The sequence below is a fragment of the Tetrao urogallus genome, assembly GCF_951394365.1.
Source record: "Tetrao urogallus genome assembly, chromosome: 18".
Classification (NCBI taxonomy): Eukaryota; Metazoa; Chordata; class Aves; order Galliformes; family Phasianidae; genus Tetrao; species Tetrao urogallus.
The window spans coordinates 3,212,362-3,229,536 of NC_136831.1; the positions used below are offsets into that span (position 1 = coordinate 3,212,362).

General features: G+C 41.0%; 1 protein-coding gene across 2 annotated transcripts in view; it reads right to left on the reverse strand.

Annotated features, from left to right (window-relative positions):
- Window positions 1-17,175, reverse strand: part of PRKCA (protein kinase C alpha) — a gene marked incomplete at both ends in the record, with an annotated part of 110,599 nt that overhangs the window by 49,437 nt on the left and 43,987 nt on the right. For both annotated transcript variants that reach the window (XM_079544163.1, XM_079544162.1), the window contains one exon: window positions 15,382-15,464. In XM_079544163.1, the coding sequence (XP_079400289.1) occupies window positions 15,382-15,464 (83 nt within the window). The remainder of the gene's footprint in view (window positions 1-15,381; window positions 15,465-17,175) is intronic.

Genomic DNA, 17,175 nt, shown 5'->3' on the forward strand with positions numbered 1-17,175 from the left:
CTGGCTCGTCAATCACAGCCCTGCAGATTGGCACCTCTCTACTTACATTTATCACTTTTCCATTTTCCTTCAGCACTTAGCATCATTAATTTATCAAGTCCCATTCCATCCTACTCCCACAGCTCCTTTAAGCATGACAGAGCAAGGTCTTGCTTCATTATTTTTCATTTTTAACATATTTCATGTCAGGCACAACAAATGAGGCGACTCCGCAGCAGCAAGGCATCGACAACAGGCTTTTACCATGACTTAATCAAAGTTTAAGTACACAGAGAAGAAGCTCCGTGCTGCATTCACCCAATGCTTTTCTTATAACACAGAAGCAGTTGCAGCAGCCTCCCTTCCCCCGTGCACAGGGCAGGCACTCAGCGCTGCAGTTATCCGCTTGGAAAGCTTCTATTGAAGCACTGAGAGACGTTTTACTTTCATGGTAATGTCTCTCTTGAATCTAAAAGTCCTTTCCAAACAGAGTAAAAGCTGAGCTTGCCAAACAGCCCATGTTCCAAAATACATTGTCCTATGGAGAGTGCAACTGGGCTCAGCACAGCGCAGTTAGCAGCTGATGCCAGGCACAGAAAAAGTCTTACAGACATCTGGACACTCACAAAGGCCACGTGGAGCTGCCTTCCACCATGCCATGGCAGGCTCCCTAACACAGGAGATGCTGCTTATCCATTCTTCCGAAGATTTTTCAAGCAATCTTGTTCTAAAACCCCAAACCCCCTCAAAAGAATGCAAAAGGTCTCCCCCTTTCCTTTTGATCTGAAACATTAGCAAAACCAAATGCATCTGGAAAGCACGGATGTATTGCACAGAGGTGTGCAGCCCTTGGGCTGGCAGCCCTTCTGTCACCACAGAGGAGAGGAAGGGAATGGAATCTCAGCAGGTTTGATCAGGTCGGATGGATCAGAGCTGAGGCCACAGAGCTGCCCGTCTCACAGAGCTGCTTCAGGCATCGTTGCAGGATTCTCTCATCTCTCGTTCTTCCTTTTTATATTACACTACATTTTATCTAACAAAGAGCAGATAACTGAAGTCTCATTCAATGAACCACCACAAGACCAGAAGTTCTCAAACATTCAATGCAAGCAGCATGCACAGTGGAGAAAGATTAATTCATATATGAAGTCCAGCAGCTGTGCACTTGTTTTTACTAAGTACACAGGGCACTGTGACATTCCAGCTCTGCTTCTTTTGCCATCCATCTGGGCTCGTGATCAATGGATGGTGACTAGAGACCACCATCTAGGTGGGTTTAAAGTTGTATCCCATCCTTCATCCTTCATCCTGTTCTTTTGCTTCAGCAGCTGCTCCTCCAGCAATGCCCACAGCACTGAGGTGGGACTTTGAGGCAGTTTGAGCTCCTTCTGCACTTGAACACTCACCATTTCTCTGCACATTGCCAAAGTGCAGTGGGTTTCAAACCCCACACGCATCATCATTGCAGATATGTTATGGTATCTCAATAAAATAGGCAATATTGTGTTGTGAGTTGTTTTGGTTTTTTTTTTCATTTTAGAATGTCAGGACCCTACATGGCATCTCTGATGGCCTGCAATGGAAACAGCATGGCAAGTAGGTAGCAGTCCATGGACTTGTTGGACTTGCAACATATTCAAAGCTTTGATTTTACAGTGCAAATGAATAGTCCACTTCCTATGAAACTAATTTCCCAAAAGCACAGAACCAAATACATGAAACTCCATCAAAATTCTGTATTCCCAGTGAGACAAATCTAACTACATCTCTTAGAACAAGTAGTGCTGATTCTCTAAAAGAGCTTATCCCCCAAACAAGCAGCAGGTAAAAACGGCACATCCCAGGTCCCTCTGGATTAAAGCACACCTGAAACTACAGCTCCCGGCCTGACAGTGATGTGCTGCTCAGCTGTGAGCCCTGGCACAGCTGTCTCAGAGGCTGCAGGAGGGAGCAGCCTCACTCCCCTGCATCCCTGCATCCCCACATCCCTGTTTCCCCATGCAGAGCAGCTCTGCTGCACAAAGCTGAGCCAGCAGCTCACAGGGATGACTGCTGTCTGCTGAACTAAACCTCCTTTTTCTTCTCTCTGAGAGTCACTCAAGTCTTTCCCTGAAAGCAAATTACATATCATTAATTTAACAGAATTTAATAAGAGTTTATTTTCAGCTTGTCCTGACACTGCACCAAGTAACTGCATAAAAAAACAACAGGATAACATCTTCATGTCTGTCTAATCAACGTCTGTGAATCAGTGGGTACTTTTTAATCAAAGCTCTCTCTGTTTAGCAAAGAAGTGCTGAATACACAGAGTGAAATAATGTCTGAAATAAGAACATGGAATGTTTCTTTACTGAGATTCTGTGTTTAAAAGAGCTCCGCTGTGGAGAAGAATATATATGCATTGATAGAGGTGCAAACTGCAGGCTGAAAAACGAACAATGAAAAGCTATAGAAGAAAAACACAAGAAATATTAATTATTGTATTGTCAAAGAAGCATTTCGTGTTAAATCTTCACCTACAGCTTTTATTGCTAAAACATATAATTATGTTCACATACTACTGGGTTGGTTGTCCTGCCCCCAGCGTTATGAAATAAACAATCCAGAACAAGCAGACAATCCAACAAAGTGGCAATTTATCCTGAGAACTGTGGGTTAAAATGGCAACCTATTAAAAATGTGACTTCAGTTCAAAGAGGGGAGCATCTGTATGGAGCCGCTGAAGGCAGCAGGATCGTTAGAGAAGAAATCCGGCCAGGAACAAAGATCAAATGAGAGAGCCCGTGGGAGATGCTCACTGCTCATTGCTGCTTCCCAACCTAACGTATGTGCTGAGCCCAGCACGTGAGATGGGGCCAGGCAGGAGCCAGCCTGCGGTTGGAAGCCTGGGGACACCCTGCTGGCATTCAGGCTGAGCTCCCTGTGGTCCATCTTGGAATCAGACGGAACAGCAATCAACCCAAGCACACACTGCGCGACAAAAACTAAACCAAAGCAACTCCTATTTCTGTGAAGCCCTGGAAAAAGAAACTTTGCTGTGCATAAATGGGGTCCGTGTGAATAGGAAATCAGCATGCTGAGAGTGAGATACTCCCATTGTTGGGGCCTTCTGAAGCAAAGACATCTGCTTCCAGATCTCTGGGGTTTTGAATTATTTTTAAACCCTGAACAAAGAACACTTGGTACCACATACTTCCAGTTTCACAGCTGGGTTATTTTAAGCAGGCAAAAAACTCGCTGGGATATAACTTTCTTATTTTGAAATATTTTAGCTTGAAGTTATTAATCTGCCCCTCGAGAATTCAGAACATCTTAGAACACTCGTTTTAAATATTCAGTATCTTTCAAAGCTACAATCTTCTCAGATGGCCTTAAAATGAACGCCTGAAATATCTCACTGTAATAACCCAAATGGAGCCCTTATTAAGGAAGAGATTCCATTTATTCTTGATTAGAAAATTTTTCTCCCTGTCTTCACTTCTCCCTCCTTGAGAAGGAAAATCTCTGTCCTTATAAAGAGGTGGGGAAATAGCCAGGAGAGAAGTGGTGGGATGAATTAATTGGTAGAGCAGGGAATTAAGCCACAAGGACTGAGGTGCAGGATGGACGACACGTCCTGACATGCCATACACTGCTTTCTGATAAAATCAGTCTGAAATTGGAAAACACAAAGGCAGCAGTAAGAAGCTTGCAGAGAGCTCACCAAAAGCTGTGCTAATACGAAGGGTCGGCTTCTCCATTTGCTGCCTCATTACTGGCTGGCTGATAGTTTCCAGGTTCTTAAAGAATTCAGATTGAATTTCCTCATCTAGCTTTAGTAAATTTTCATCTTATGCACTGACAATGAAACTAAATTTTCCTCTTTATGGTGGGATGATGAATTTTGTAGCTAAATCTCAAACTTCAATTTGAAGCACTTAACAGATTCTCCATCAGCCCTCACTGAGTCACCCAAACTGCCAGCAAAAATTCCCATTTGTTCTCTCTGTCATTCTGTGATATCATAAGCAAATAAAAGATTTGCTTTTCCACAGAATAATTCAATTTGTTTTAAAAGATGATTAAATACCCTCTAAAGAAAATTGGGGAATACTTCTGTGTAGTCACAGCATCTCTGGATGCAACCGCAGAGCATTTTCTGGATGCAGCAGGCTCAACCACAGCCAGGACAGGGAAATATCCCATAGAAAAACCTGGCAATGCAAGGAAGTGAAGTTCACAAGGAGCTCTGCCTTCAGCCATGCTGTTAAAGCACTTTTTTTGCTTCAAGACCAATCACGTTTCAAGTCTGCTGGGTAGCTGTTGACTATAAATGAGACTGCAGAATGAGAATACGGCTGTGCGTGTCACTGCCTTTTCCATTTGCTTGTTTGTTGTTTATTCACCTTGCTCTCCTGCATTAACTATCAACAGAACCTCAACAAATCCATTCTCACTATGTGCACCTGTACCACGCTTCAAAGGAAGGCTGCAACAAACTTTGTTGGCCACTAAAAACAAGAAAAATGAGCAGGGTGAAATGGTTTTAGCTGAATGGGGACACATTGGCACCACCTTCTGCAGAGACAACTTCCAGCAAGACACAGAACACCATCTGTAGGGGGAAACAGTGGGTTTCTATTAAAGACGACCTCTTGGTCAGGTGTGTAACACAAGGGGAGAGTAAGGGCTTGAGAGAGTAAAAAAAGGATAAATTGCTGTCTTTTAAGCATGATCAATTAACCACAGACAGCAAAAGAGCACTACACTGAACTTAAGGAAAATACCACTCATCAACATCAAGTGAACAGCAGAATGAAAAGTCACTTTCTTCACGGAAAGAGAGGGAATCAAGTTTGGCTGCAGAAGGTATTACAGAAAGTGAACTAAATAACTTAGAGCAGAAAGACACACATCTTGATCTAATTTTAGTTACGCAGCCTGGCATTTTGTTCCATCTTTCTTCAAGAAGATTCTGTCTCAAGAGATGACAAGTCATCCTGCAGGGACAGGACAGCCCAGTGAAACGCTTTGAAGAGCACTGAGGCCAGTCTGTCCAATTCCTTTTAATTGAATCAGACACAGACAGTGTATATTTTACTTTAATTAGGCTGCAGATAAAGAACATCACAACATACGGGATGCCTGTCAGGGATAAGTCATTAGACAGCAGAGAAAACTTGAAAATATGTGAGGCCAAAGAAGATGCTGCACAGATGAGAAGATGGGAGCAGGATCCTTTTCCATCAAAGGATCAGCGTCATGTGAAAGCAGGGAACAAGGGAGCACTGCACAGGGAGATGGAGAGACCTCTCATCAGTTTAGAAATGAGAGCACTTTGAGAAGAATGAAGTTACTGCAAAAGCAATGCTGCTTCTTTCTTTGCAGACATAATGCAATCAGGCATAGTAGTCTACCACAAACTAAAGTTACAGTCAAATATATTATTCAACCCATCCATTAAGGATATCTAATTATGGAACATCATTAGCAAAGACCTAATCCGATTTTTCCTTTATTTTTCTTTTTAATTCTAACCTATTAGTTTTCTCCCTTTATTGACAGACTTCACTTTTAAGTTGTTATCTTTGAAGTCTGAATAACATTAGCAGATTTATTTATAATTTTTTTTTTTTTAGCTGGCTGAACTGGCATGATTTTGCAGAAGGATTTGGACATCAGAGAGCCCCAGTTTTAAGACTTTCTCCTCCTCTCCTTTTTTGAAATTCTCATCTATGAAGTTTGCCTAACCTACTTGCAGTACTGAGCTTTTTGCATCCACATATCAGCACAACTGTAATGCTTTTTAAACGTACAGAGAGCATATCACTATTTATCATTAGGTACCTCATGTTTATGCACAAATTGACATGCAATTGCATAAGCAAAAGCCAGTGCAAACAGCATGCATCTTAGTGGATATTTTAAGCAGTGTGTAACACACACTCCTGGATTTGGTGTCATGATTTATCAGCCTAATTTTCAAAGGCTCAGAAGTGTCTTCATGCAGCTCCTGCTGACTCCAATGGTGAATGCAAACATCACTGGGCACATACAGGGAACAGCATCTGTGTGCATACACCCCATCTGTGTGCATGAGGAATTTCACGTCCTCTTTAGAATAGGGAAGATTTTGCCAAGAGGTTTTCGTTCAGAAAATACCGTCAGAGGTTTCCTCGTCTGTGATATTCTGAGAAGACCAATAATCCATGTATTAAAGCAGTACTTTATTTTTAAATGTGGTCATTTTGAACCTCTGCTGAAGGAAATGTTTAATTTTTGGAAGCCTGTATCGATTAAGATGCGTTGGTCTTTTATTGCAATGACAAATGACCCAAAGTCTTGGAGAGATCCCAACAGTATTGGCAACACACGCGGTAATGAACCTGAGGGAATGGGCTGCGCTCTGGCAGGAGCAGAGAGATCAAAACAAAGTGCTGTTCAACGCTAACAAGGGAAAAAAAGCACTTGTCTCTCATTCATTTTAGAAAATAAACTTTGATTACAGCAGCTACTTTTGGGCTATTATGTCATTATAGTGACTGCACTTAGGTGTACAGAGTAACTTGTAGATCCAGTGCCCATTTAGGTCTAAGTCCTGGTGCAGCACCATTCTCCTCATTTGACCTAAAGGCTTCATTACAGCAAAACACAAAGCACTGGGAAACACTGTGATTTGATTTGAGCTGGTAAGATCAGTAAACAGCTGTACCTTCTCACATCAGAGCAAAGGATTAGTATGGAATGGTAGGATAGAACATTTTCTGCCCTTTCTATTGCATAACGTCCTTCCAGCAAATTAAAAAAAAAAAAAAAAGTGTGTATTTCTGTTTTGCTTAATTTTACCTCTGAGCAGCATGTTTCTAAATTGGGCGCATTAAATATAACGCCGTTTGCGTTCGACTGAAGTCTTTCATATTATTTATTGCAAATCCCCTCTGTGTGGGAATACTGAACAAAGTCTGTTGATTGCACAGCTCTTTTTGTCTTCGTGAATGGTCCAATCATGCTCTTGGCGCACGAAGACACAAGTGACAGATGTTAAAACTGAGGGATTGTACATATCTCCTAACAGTTACAGGACTGTTTGAATTTCTACTGTTTCTTCCATTAAAGTGATTTCTTTTAGAGGGCAGAGCCCTCGGGGCTCCCAGCTTGTCAGCAGTGGCAGCCAGAGACACGCAGCCCATTATCACTTTCCGTTTGCCCAAACCAAACCAGAGCTACTGACTCGCTGCTGTTTACCCTCAATACTTCCCCAACTTCAAACCTTCCATATTCAACGTTTCCACCTTTTCTTGGTTAATTCTTATTTCCTCTTTTATATTAATTAGCATTCATATGTGTCGAAGTTCTCTTTTGTCATGAAGAAGTACTGAAAATCGTACTTTACTACTGACTTCATTTAAGCTCAAGACTGAGAACAAAGTCAACATGGTAACATGAACAAACTCTGAAGACTACTACCTACAGTCCCTGCTTATTAAAATTCTTATTTTAATTAAGTAAAGTGAAAACCTTTTTTAATGTTTTTGAAAAGCAATGCCATTAACACGTGGTGAGGAATGGGATTTTGGCCTTCCAGACCAAACAATAGAACATGACTCATTGATCCTAAGTAGGTCAATCCGTAGATACTAATACAGACCTTGAAAAATAAAATTGGATTTGAACTAAGGAAGGATTTAATACGGCTATTAATAAGGCAAACAGCCAGGTCTTCTTCCAGTTGTGTGCTAGGGCTGTGGGGTTCAGACTGCCATCATTCCGTTCATCTCCTGGTACTGACCACAATAACCAGATTTCAATAAATTCCAGGTTTTGTGGGGTTATTGCTTTTTTTTCTTGAGAAGCAGAAACAAAAGTAGCCAAAGCTTTGCATACGCTTTTTATAACTATTTTTATAGAGGCTTTTATCTACTTTCTGATCCATTCTTTGCTGGTCTGATGCTACAGTTTCCATAGAAACAGACCTGAAAGTAGCTTTGTTACAGATTACAACGGTTTTCCCAACACAGAGAAATTTCTTTCATGCCTCAGTTCAGCAAGTACCCTCCTCATGGGGACAAAAAGAGGAAAGAAAAACTCAGTCTCTGACCCTTGTACCTATTAAGTTCTCATTAGCAGAACGTATTACACGCTTTTGCCTTTACTTTGTGAGCTCAGCCTGTGCTCTAAGGATTAAGTTTCATTAATCACATGGGTCACACCAATGTTTATCTGCAAGGGAATAGCTGAAATCAAATTATGGAAGGGACTGTGATTGGGAGAACAGCTTCAGTGGAAGGGGAAGGATGACGTCCTTCAGTGCAGGTAACACGCTGTCGGCCTAAACCCTGCTGGCATCAACTCTCACTGGGTTACAGAAATCTGACCACTTATAAACATGAGAAAGTATTTCCCAACAGCAATTCCACGGAATACGTGTTCCCCGCTATCACCGCCTGTTTCACTGCACTCTGATCTCTTCCAAAACCTAAAGAAGATCTGTGAACTGTTTGGATGTTACCTTGGTAATGGACAGCTGAAATGAAGAGGAAGCAAACCAGATGACAAAAGCCCAATAACCAAATGGAATGTGTTTATGTGAAGCCCCCAAAAGGCTCTGCCAGGGCCAGACCAACACACAGAGCTCAGCCAGCAGGATCCCCTCCTGCTAGGCAGGTCCATCCCCAGCTCCTTTCGTCCTTCCCCTCTTCTCTTCCCTCTGCTCCACGGGCAAAGCTCAAGGATGAAATAACCTGCTTTCTCCTACAAGTGCTTCTTGTTCCCCCAACCCAGGGTTTGATTTATACTCAGAAACAAAGCCCCTGTCAGCTAACTCAGTAATTAGAAGCACATTTCTGCCAGCAGCCCAAGGAAACAGCTACCAACAATTTACAAAGATAGGTATGCTCCCTGGTGACACATCCCAGAATTATTTGTGGCATATGGGACCTACAGAGCTTTACAAAAGTAGCCCACTCATTTTAGTCCAAATTAAGATTTCGTCTAATTTTGGTGCAAGAACTGCCACCTCACAAACAGACATTGCTAAAAGTGTTTTGCATTCTGCAAAATCTCCGTGCTCTGTGCCCGTGTGCCATCCCTCCAGCTGATAAATTCAGGATGCCATAATCAGACTTCTTTCTAACACATGATTGTGGAGGTGGAACCCAATAGAGATGCCTGGGTTACATTTTACATGCCTTCTCATGTAAGAAAAAACGATCAGTAAGTCCTAAGCTTTCTTCCCCCTCTGCATCCCAATATCACATCGTTCTATTTACGCACAGCTTAAAGATTGACACAACAAACTTTTGGAAATGGTGGCTGTAAGATGACAAAGAAATAACTACATTAAACTTAACCCGACAACTGTAACAATACGGGCTGTTGGAATAATGTCAGCTTCAGCGTTGGGAATTAGAAGTTCTGATTGTACATCAGTGCCCAGCAGATTGCTTCATCAGTAGTTCTTACTGCCATTAAAACTGCAGCCCTATCAACGAGGTTTTTTTTACTACTGGGAATAACTTTGCTGAGAGTTCTCCTTCTATAATATCACTGCCTAATAATTGTTCTCAGATGCTTACTTCTTATGAAAATTGCTGATATTTTTAGGTCCGTCATTTATACAAATTTCCCATCTCTCAGCAGTACTCTCCTTGGTTATTAACTCTTCTGAGGATCATCTGTGTTATACTGACTGCACCTGTGCAGGGCCTCAGGCATGAGCTCTGAGAACGGATGGGTTGGGATGGAAGCCCCAGTGAATGGGGCCCAGCTGGCACGGGAGGGAGGTCACCCTCCACGAAAAGGAAGCAAAAGATTTGCGCTGTTCTTTTCAAGAGCTCTTTTCTCTTTTGAGAAAGTCAACCCAAGGGCTATCTTGGCAGAGCAGAAGGAAGGGTTTGTAAGTAGGCAAGGGTTGTGAACCCACCCGTGGTGCAGCCCCAGTGCAGGCTGAGCACACGCAGGCTATTCACACAATGCACACTGTGTCTTTCTTCAGATGTTTCTCTTTTGAATTTCTCTCTCATCTATTCAAAGTCTTACCTCAGGGCTGGTCCTGCTTGAACTAAAATTTCAGTCAGTGTATTCAAATACCTGCATGTCAAAATCATCATTAAATGATTAAAAATTACATTTTTGATAGCCAAGTCTTCCCTATAGTTAATTTCTATGTCTTTCAGGTCAAAACCATAAGTAATACCCTCATGGCACACTTCTTTCTCTATGAAGTACTTCCAGTACTCTGCAGAGATTCAGAATTCAGAGCACTCACAAGAAACCAAGCATTTGGTCTTGTAATAGAAGTATTTTTTTTGGACCAAAACATTTTAAACTACTTGCTGCATTGAGCGTAATGTTGATTTTTTTGTCCCTCGGACTGGCTTTGTAGGAAAAGGGAGTAGGAATAAATACAGAATACCATTTTGACAAAAGTTATGCTTGCACTGTAATTGCTTTATAAAAAGAATATCTACTGTATCTGCTGTAAACAAAGTTATTCTGATCAGTAATTCTAATAACAACAACGACAACAAAGCAAAACCATACTAAGTTGGTATTTTAAATGATTTTAAAGGAGTTTCTATATTTTCTTTTTTTCAAGTGTACAATGGAAGATTTAAAAATTTATTGCATCAGACCTGCTTCAGAGTCTCATCATTAACAAGAGCTTGCCTTTAGGAGTATATTTTTGCTATTCTGGCAGGCAGGAAACTTTGCTGTTTGCCAGACTCGCCTGCCTTTGTGTATCTTCTGTGATAAAGTGAGCAGATTTTTATTTTAATTACCAAGAAAATATTTCTGGTATAGGATTGCCTATCACCCAAAACTCAGATCAGTGAGAACAAAAACTTTGTCTATAATATTAACCAGTGATGTGTGTTTGCTGCTTGTGTCCCTCACGATGTCCAACAACTGAATGGTTAAAGGCAAAGCACTTTTCATTATCCCTGGGAGAAGGGCTGCAGAGCTTTCTGATTAAAATCCCTTTTGGACTGGGTTCTTGGGTAAGTCTTAATGCTGAGCTTCCAGCTGCTTTTTTGTTGTCGTTCTATTTTGTTCTGTTTTGAATTCCCAGTAAAGACCGGTAAAGCAACCATCTTCTTTCACTCTGAAATCTGAAAATATTTCCAAAGAAACCCCAAACCCAACCCTGGAAATATTCTGAAACCTGCCTGCTAGCATGAATCAGACCTGCATGCTTCCTGCAGATATAAAGGCATATATAAAGCCAGCAAAGCCAACCAGGAGGTCCAGGAGCACTGTTCCAAGCCCAGTGCCAAACTCCAGCCCTTATGATCCCTGCTTAGAACTTAACAGTCGTGGAAAGCAGTCAAAGACCCTTAGCATTTCCATTCCTTTCTAAATCCCTCTCCAGTACAGCTGCACAGCTCTATACAATGCATCTCACCAAAAATCAGAACAATCCCTTGCAACTTATCCTTCCACAGCACACCACTCCACAAGCCACTATGGAAAATATTCAGCTACTGCAGCATCCCATGCAACCTCAGGGCAAATTTAGAATGCTTTTTTTTTTTTTCCCCCAAATGTGCTTAATACAATAAATCTCACAAATCATTTCAATATCAAGAGGCTTATCCACTTTACCATCTTTCCCATATATGTCACCTTCAGCGGACACAAGGTCAGACACTGTGGCAAATGAAATGGGATGGCTTTGCTGTTTCATTTTGTGTAATCAAAATCTTATCAATTCATTCTATTCTGAGTGCTTAAATATTAAGAATTCACTGCAATTCTGAGTAGGGAAGTCAGATTTAATCTCCCTTGACCACACAGTTGTTTGCCTCCCACCCCCTTTTTTTTTTACTTTTCAATTTCTATTTATTTATTTATTTTGGTTATAAACCTTCCAAGTCTGAAAGGAGAGCAGTGCCCATGCAGAGACTGTGATGTCTGACTTCCTGTGCAATCCACGTTGTTTTAAAGGCTCGTTTAAAAAGTTGATCGTAGAATCACAGAATCATAGAATGGCTTGTGTTGGAAGGGATCCCAAGGATCCAGGGCCACCAATCTCCAGATCTGGTACTAGACCAGGCTGCCCAGGGCTCCATCCAACCTGCTCTTGAACACCTCCAGGGAGTGGGGTTGAATCTATTTAAATAATATTTTAAACAGTCAGTGTACTACAGAAACACAACGATTTTGGATTGCCTGAATTCTTGTTGTTTCAACTGAAAGGCAGTTTTGTTCCCCAGACACCATCATTCCAGCAGCAGCCATCGAGGAGACCACTTTATTCATCACTAATATTTCTTTTTGGCACAAAAACAGATCCTGCAACCCCATGTTTCAACCTGAATAAAGCAGAAAAAGAGGGTGATTTTAGGCTTCCCTATCTCCTGCATACCTTTTTGCTAAGGCATTCAAAAGTAATAATAAAAAATAATAAAAAATAATAGATAAATAATAATAACTTATTTTCTCTGTTACAGCAGTGGAGCACTGCAGCAAATAATAATGTTACACATGGAGACAATATTTGTACACCACTATTTTAGCGTGATGCAGGTCACAGGACTTCTATACAGCCACACAGTCAAAGTTTATAACAAAACACGCAGCTACATGGAGTTTAAGAAGGGCTAGGAAATAAGAAAAGGTCGGCGAAGGTGTGAAAACCCTTTTTGTTTTCTGAATTGCCTGATATAAAACTAAGTTTTGCTGCAGCTGTTCAATCCGTTTAGGGAAATGACTGAGAGTGAGGAGCTTCCTCTCCTCGCAGGGCACTGCAGCAGCCACAGAACTGCTCACAGTTCCTCTGCAATTGGAAATGGCTTTGCACGTGATTTATTATGGAAGTGTTCTAATTCTCTCATTCAAAAAAAACCATTATTTTCAAGATCTGCTCAGATCTCGTCCTTCAATCACAAAAACCCTCCCATGGAAGCCAGAAAGATGACTAGAAAAATTAAGGGTTTCCCCTCTTTGGAGTCTCCCTAAGTGACTAATGAACTTTGCTGCTCAGAAGCCCTCACCATCCCCCGAGGCATGCAGTGTAAGTGCCATACTACCTCGCCTCGAGACAAACCTATAAATAAATGCTTACATCGTGTCCTAGATACCCTCAGATAGACCTCAGCAGGATGTGTGGAAACACACCTGCAAGCACTGCCTCCTTTGGCTGCAAAAAGCACTTTTGTATCACAGTGGGAAATGTTCCATACATTGACATTCTGCAGCCCCTGGTTGAGAGGTGTCTCTGTGGCTGCCAGACTTGAGGTTCTCTTTATCAAGTGAAATAAATGGTACTGATAATTATTCCAGTGAAGCGTTTGTGAGAATTGCTTGATTTATGTGAGCAGTGCCGTGCAAGACAGTTTATAACTGTTACTGGAAGCAGAATAATTCTCCCTCGGAAGTGCAGAGCATATTCCAAGCAGTTCGTTAGCAGCCCACACTGTCCTTTGATCCTGACCTGCTGGCTCCTTGCTGCTCTTACTAGGAACATCACACAGAGTTTTGTGACACAAAAACTCATAATAAATGTCTATCACTTGACAAAGCTTAAGAAAAAAACCCCGCACATTTCCAGAGAGATGTCTTACTGCAAAAAAGTGGAAATTTCCTCACCTGAGCAAAATATAGGAAGATATTTTTAGCAGTGATATTTAGAGCATTGTTGAGCTTCTTCCACTGTAAGCTATTGCCAATAGAAGCTATGAAGAAATACACGATGTCTTAAAAATATATATGCATTTGGAACTCCTAAACAAAGATCCTGTGGTAATCACTTCAACATTTCACCATTTATTTTCAACGCTTCAATTTAGCATATCTATTTTGTGACATCATACTCCAAAGTTTAGGATGTGCTTGTGGACCTGTCATTAAGGGTAGAACAGTTAAAGAAGCAGCATCTTTCACTTGCATGAAAGAAACAGTCTGTAGTGCAAACATGGAGTGCTTCACTGCTTCTCACTCATCTGCCACGTATGAAGGATTCAGGACTGAAGCTATTCCTCTAACTTTATAAACTGAATATAATAAATGCTGAGAGCTGAGCAACAGATAAAAAATGGCCCACAGAAATTGTCCAAGCTTAACTGCCAGCCTGACCCATTGCTCCAATGCGTCATGCTGCTGTGAAGTTAGTGCACGCATCTGCTTTTGAAGGAGGCAATATCTGTGGGTTACACCAGCAAATTGATGAGCGGGTCAGGATCTCAGAGAGTGGAAAGAGGGCAGGGAAAAGTTACAAAGAGAAGAAGTGGGTGCTGAGGGCAGCAGTGTTTCTGTCAGCAACCTCAGCCTGCTGCCACAATGATAAGCATGTCTTATGTGCCTAAATTTGCATTATATGAAATGTTTAACAAACAAACTGTCTTTAAAATACTTTTCAGTTTCAGACTGAAACTTCAGCTACTGTACTTAAGCCCTGAACTTCAGCTAAAAAATAAGAAAACTTTCCAAAACCCCTTGCAGCTTCTGCTCATTATTCACTGATCTCATGTCTAGCATATTAAAACCATTCATGAGAAGCTCATTAAAACTTAGTAAGAAAAGTCTTCTGGTGTGTTTCATCAGAGGAGATAATAGCCTACAATCTAGAGCATGAATACGTTACAAGAGACAAAACAGAGCCATTTAGACAAAGAACACTTGGAATGCATTGTTCCCATAAGCAGATGTTAAATTACTTCACTGTAAAGTGGAATTTAGAAATCCCAAATAAATGTTATTTTTATGTGAACAAACAGTTTATTATTTCACTGGGGTGACACAATATTCTTGTAGATACGTCTCACCATGTAGGCAGATGTGTTGAAAATTTGATTGTTGACCAAAAATGCTGCTTGTAGATGCATGTATTGACAGGGCAAGATGGAACGGGTGCATCCTGACGGGTGTCCTGACCAGCTCAAGCATGAATATAATAATATAAGTTTCAGATAACCTATTTCAGATAAGCCTGCTGGCTCAAGATTAGGTTGGATCATCATCCGTCTCATCCATGGCACGTACTTAGAGCTGCAGATCCTTGTGTGTACAGAGGACGAGGAGCAGAGTCAACTCTGAAGTTATTCCTTGAGATATGTTGGGTACACAAACAAGCTCAGAAAAACCCTCAGCCTTTCATGGGCGTTGTTAGTATTAAATGCATACAAAACAAAGCAAACAAAAATAAAATGCTGACTTCATGCTTCATGCTTGGGTAAACACCTCACATTCTGTTGTCACATTCTGAGGAATATTGATCTTGGTCATACATTCATCCATTGTTAACTTTCTTTAAAAAAAAACAGCTCTCTAAAGTCCATAAATCTTCAATATTCACTTCAGAATGAGGACTATAAACATCAACCTTTAGAACCTATTGATGTTGTTTGTAATATCTTCTCACAGTTGAATGCCACAACATAAGAATACTTAGAAGAACAGCATATCAAATGTCAATGTACTTACATCAGTGTCAGGTCCCTTGTCAGCTCCAGGACAAGAGAAGGTAACGAACTCATGGCATCTCTTATGAACCACAAAACAGCAAACTGGTAAGAAAATGGAAAACAACAGTTACAGAGGCATGAGTTTAATTTCCTCTTGTTGATACAAATGTAGTTATGCAGGAAATAAGATAACACTTGGAGGCAAACATCTCACCTGTAAGTCATTCAAAGAAAGTAGAGCCTAATGCTAGACACAGACACACAAGAAAGGCAGATGTCAAGTAAACTATGCAATTACTGAGGAAATAAACACATTTAAAAATCAAAGGACAATTTTTCAATGATTAAGACATCCCAAAGTGTGAAAGTTTAGTGAGGAATGAACAACACTATGAAGTCGCTTTTCCTGAACCCAACCATGTTGTAGCTGGAACTCACTCTGTGTTCAGGCAAGAACAGCAGCCATAAATGAGGTACGTTAAACTGGAAGGAAAGCCAGCCCTGGGCATGGGATCTGTTTTCCTGCATGCTTTGATGAAGATGTCTAAGAAAACCCAGTGTCTTTGCTAGTTAATTATGTCTGTGAGAAAGCAAAGCTCTAAGTGAAGACTCTCGTGGAGAACAAAGTGTTCTCATATCACAGAGTGGCAGGAGATAACGGGAAAAGAAAATTAGCTTCTGCTTACAGAATAATTCCCATTTAGAAATTTATGAATGATCTGAAAGAACTTTCTTCATATAAGGAAAGCTTATTCTAATCTAATCATATAATGTGACAGAGCCTATAGGCTGTCACACAGCAGAGGTCACACACATTCCCAAAAGCACATATGAACAATTTGCTTGAGCAAGCTTTGTTTCACTAACAGGCACTAGCTTTTCACCCTCACAGAGGTTCTCTTTTTGTTTTACTCTTGGTTCTGGTATGTCATCATCAGTCCACATTTCAGCAGAACTGAAAAATCTAGAGTTGAGGTTTGGAACATCCTGATGCAAACACTGCACTATCAGGTGGTTTTGCAATGAGTCAGAAGGTTACAATGAAAAGTCCGAAGTAATACACAATTTCTTTACAGATAATACACTGTGTTACCTGAGCACTTCAGACTGTTTCCAGTAAATAATGTACAACATCGTAAAGGAGAGTTTTAAAAATATCAGACGGATTTTTTAGAATTGCAAGCAGTGCATTTCCAATTTCAGTGGAAACCAAGTTACAGTCTCACAGTTTTTCAAGACAGCTGATTTCATGTGGAATCTCACTTTTCCTTCCCATTCATAACGTGCATGGAGTTCTTTCACCCAATGAAGAGAAGTGGGAAAGATGCTATCAGGTGCATTTGGTGTCACTGCAGTGTACAACCCCTTGTGCCACCACAGTGCCATCCCAGCCTCCTGTGCAACCTTCAGGCGGTCGGCTGGCTCGAAAGAAGTCTAATCACCCTCGCATTTTTCTTCAGCTATTTCTCAGCAGTGGCCCATGCAGCAGTCGTCTCCAACTGTTCTATTTCTGACATGGCATATGTTTATTCTTTGGACAAATGGTGCAAAATGGGCTTTGCTCCCCTGGTTCCATCTAAGCCGACTTCATAAGAGCCACAGTTCTGGCTCCACGCTCACTGCCCACTTGCTTGTCTACTTTGTTAATCAATCTATATCCCAATGAATCCTACAATTATCATTTTGATAGTTTGTTTCCACCAAATGAAAGACCACTAAGTGGCAATTACTATTAATATTACTTGCAGCTGAAAAATGTTTCACTTCCAAATTATACTTTTGGTTCCAAACTTTCCACTCTTGAAGACAATAG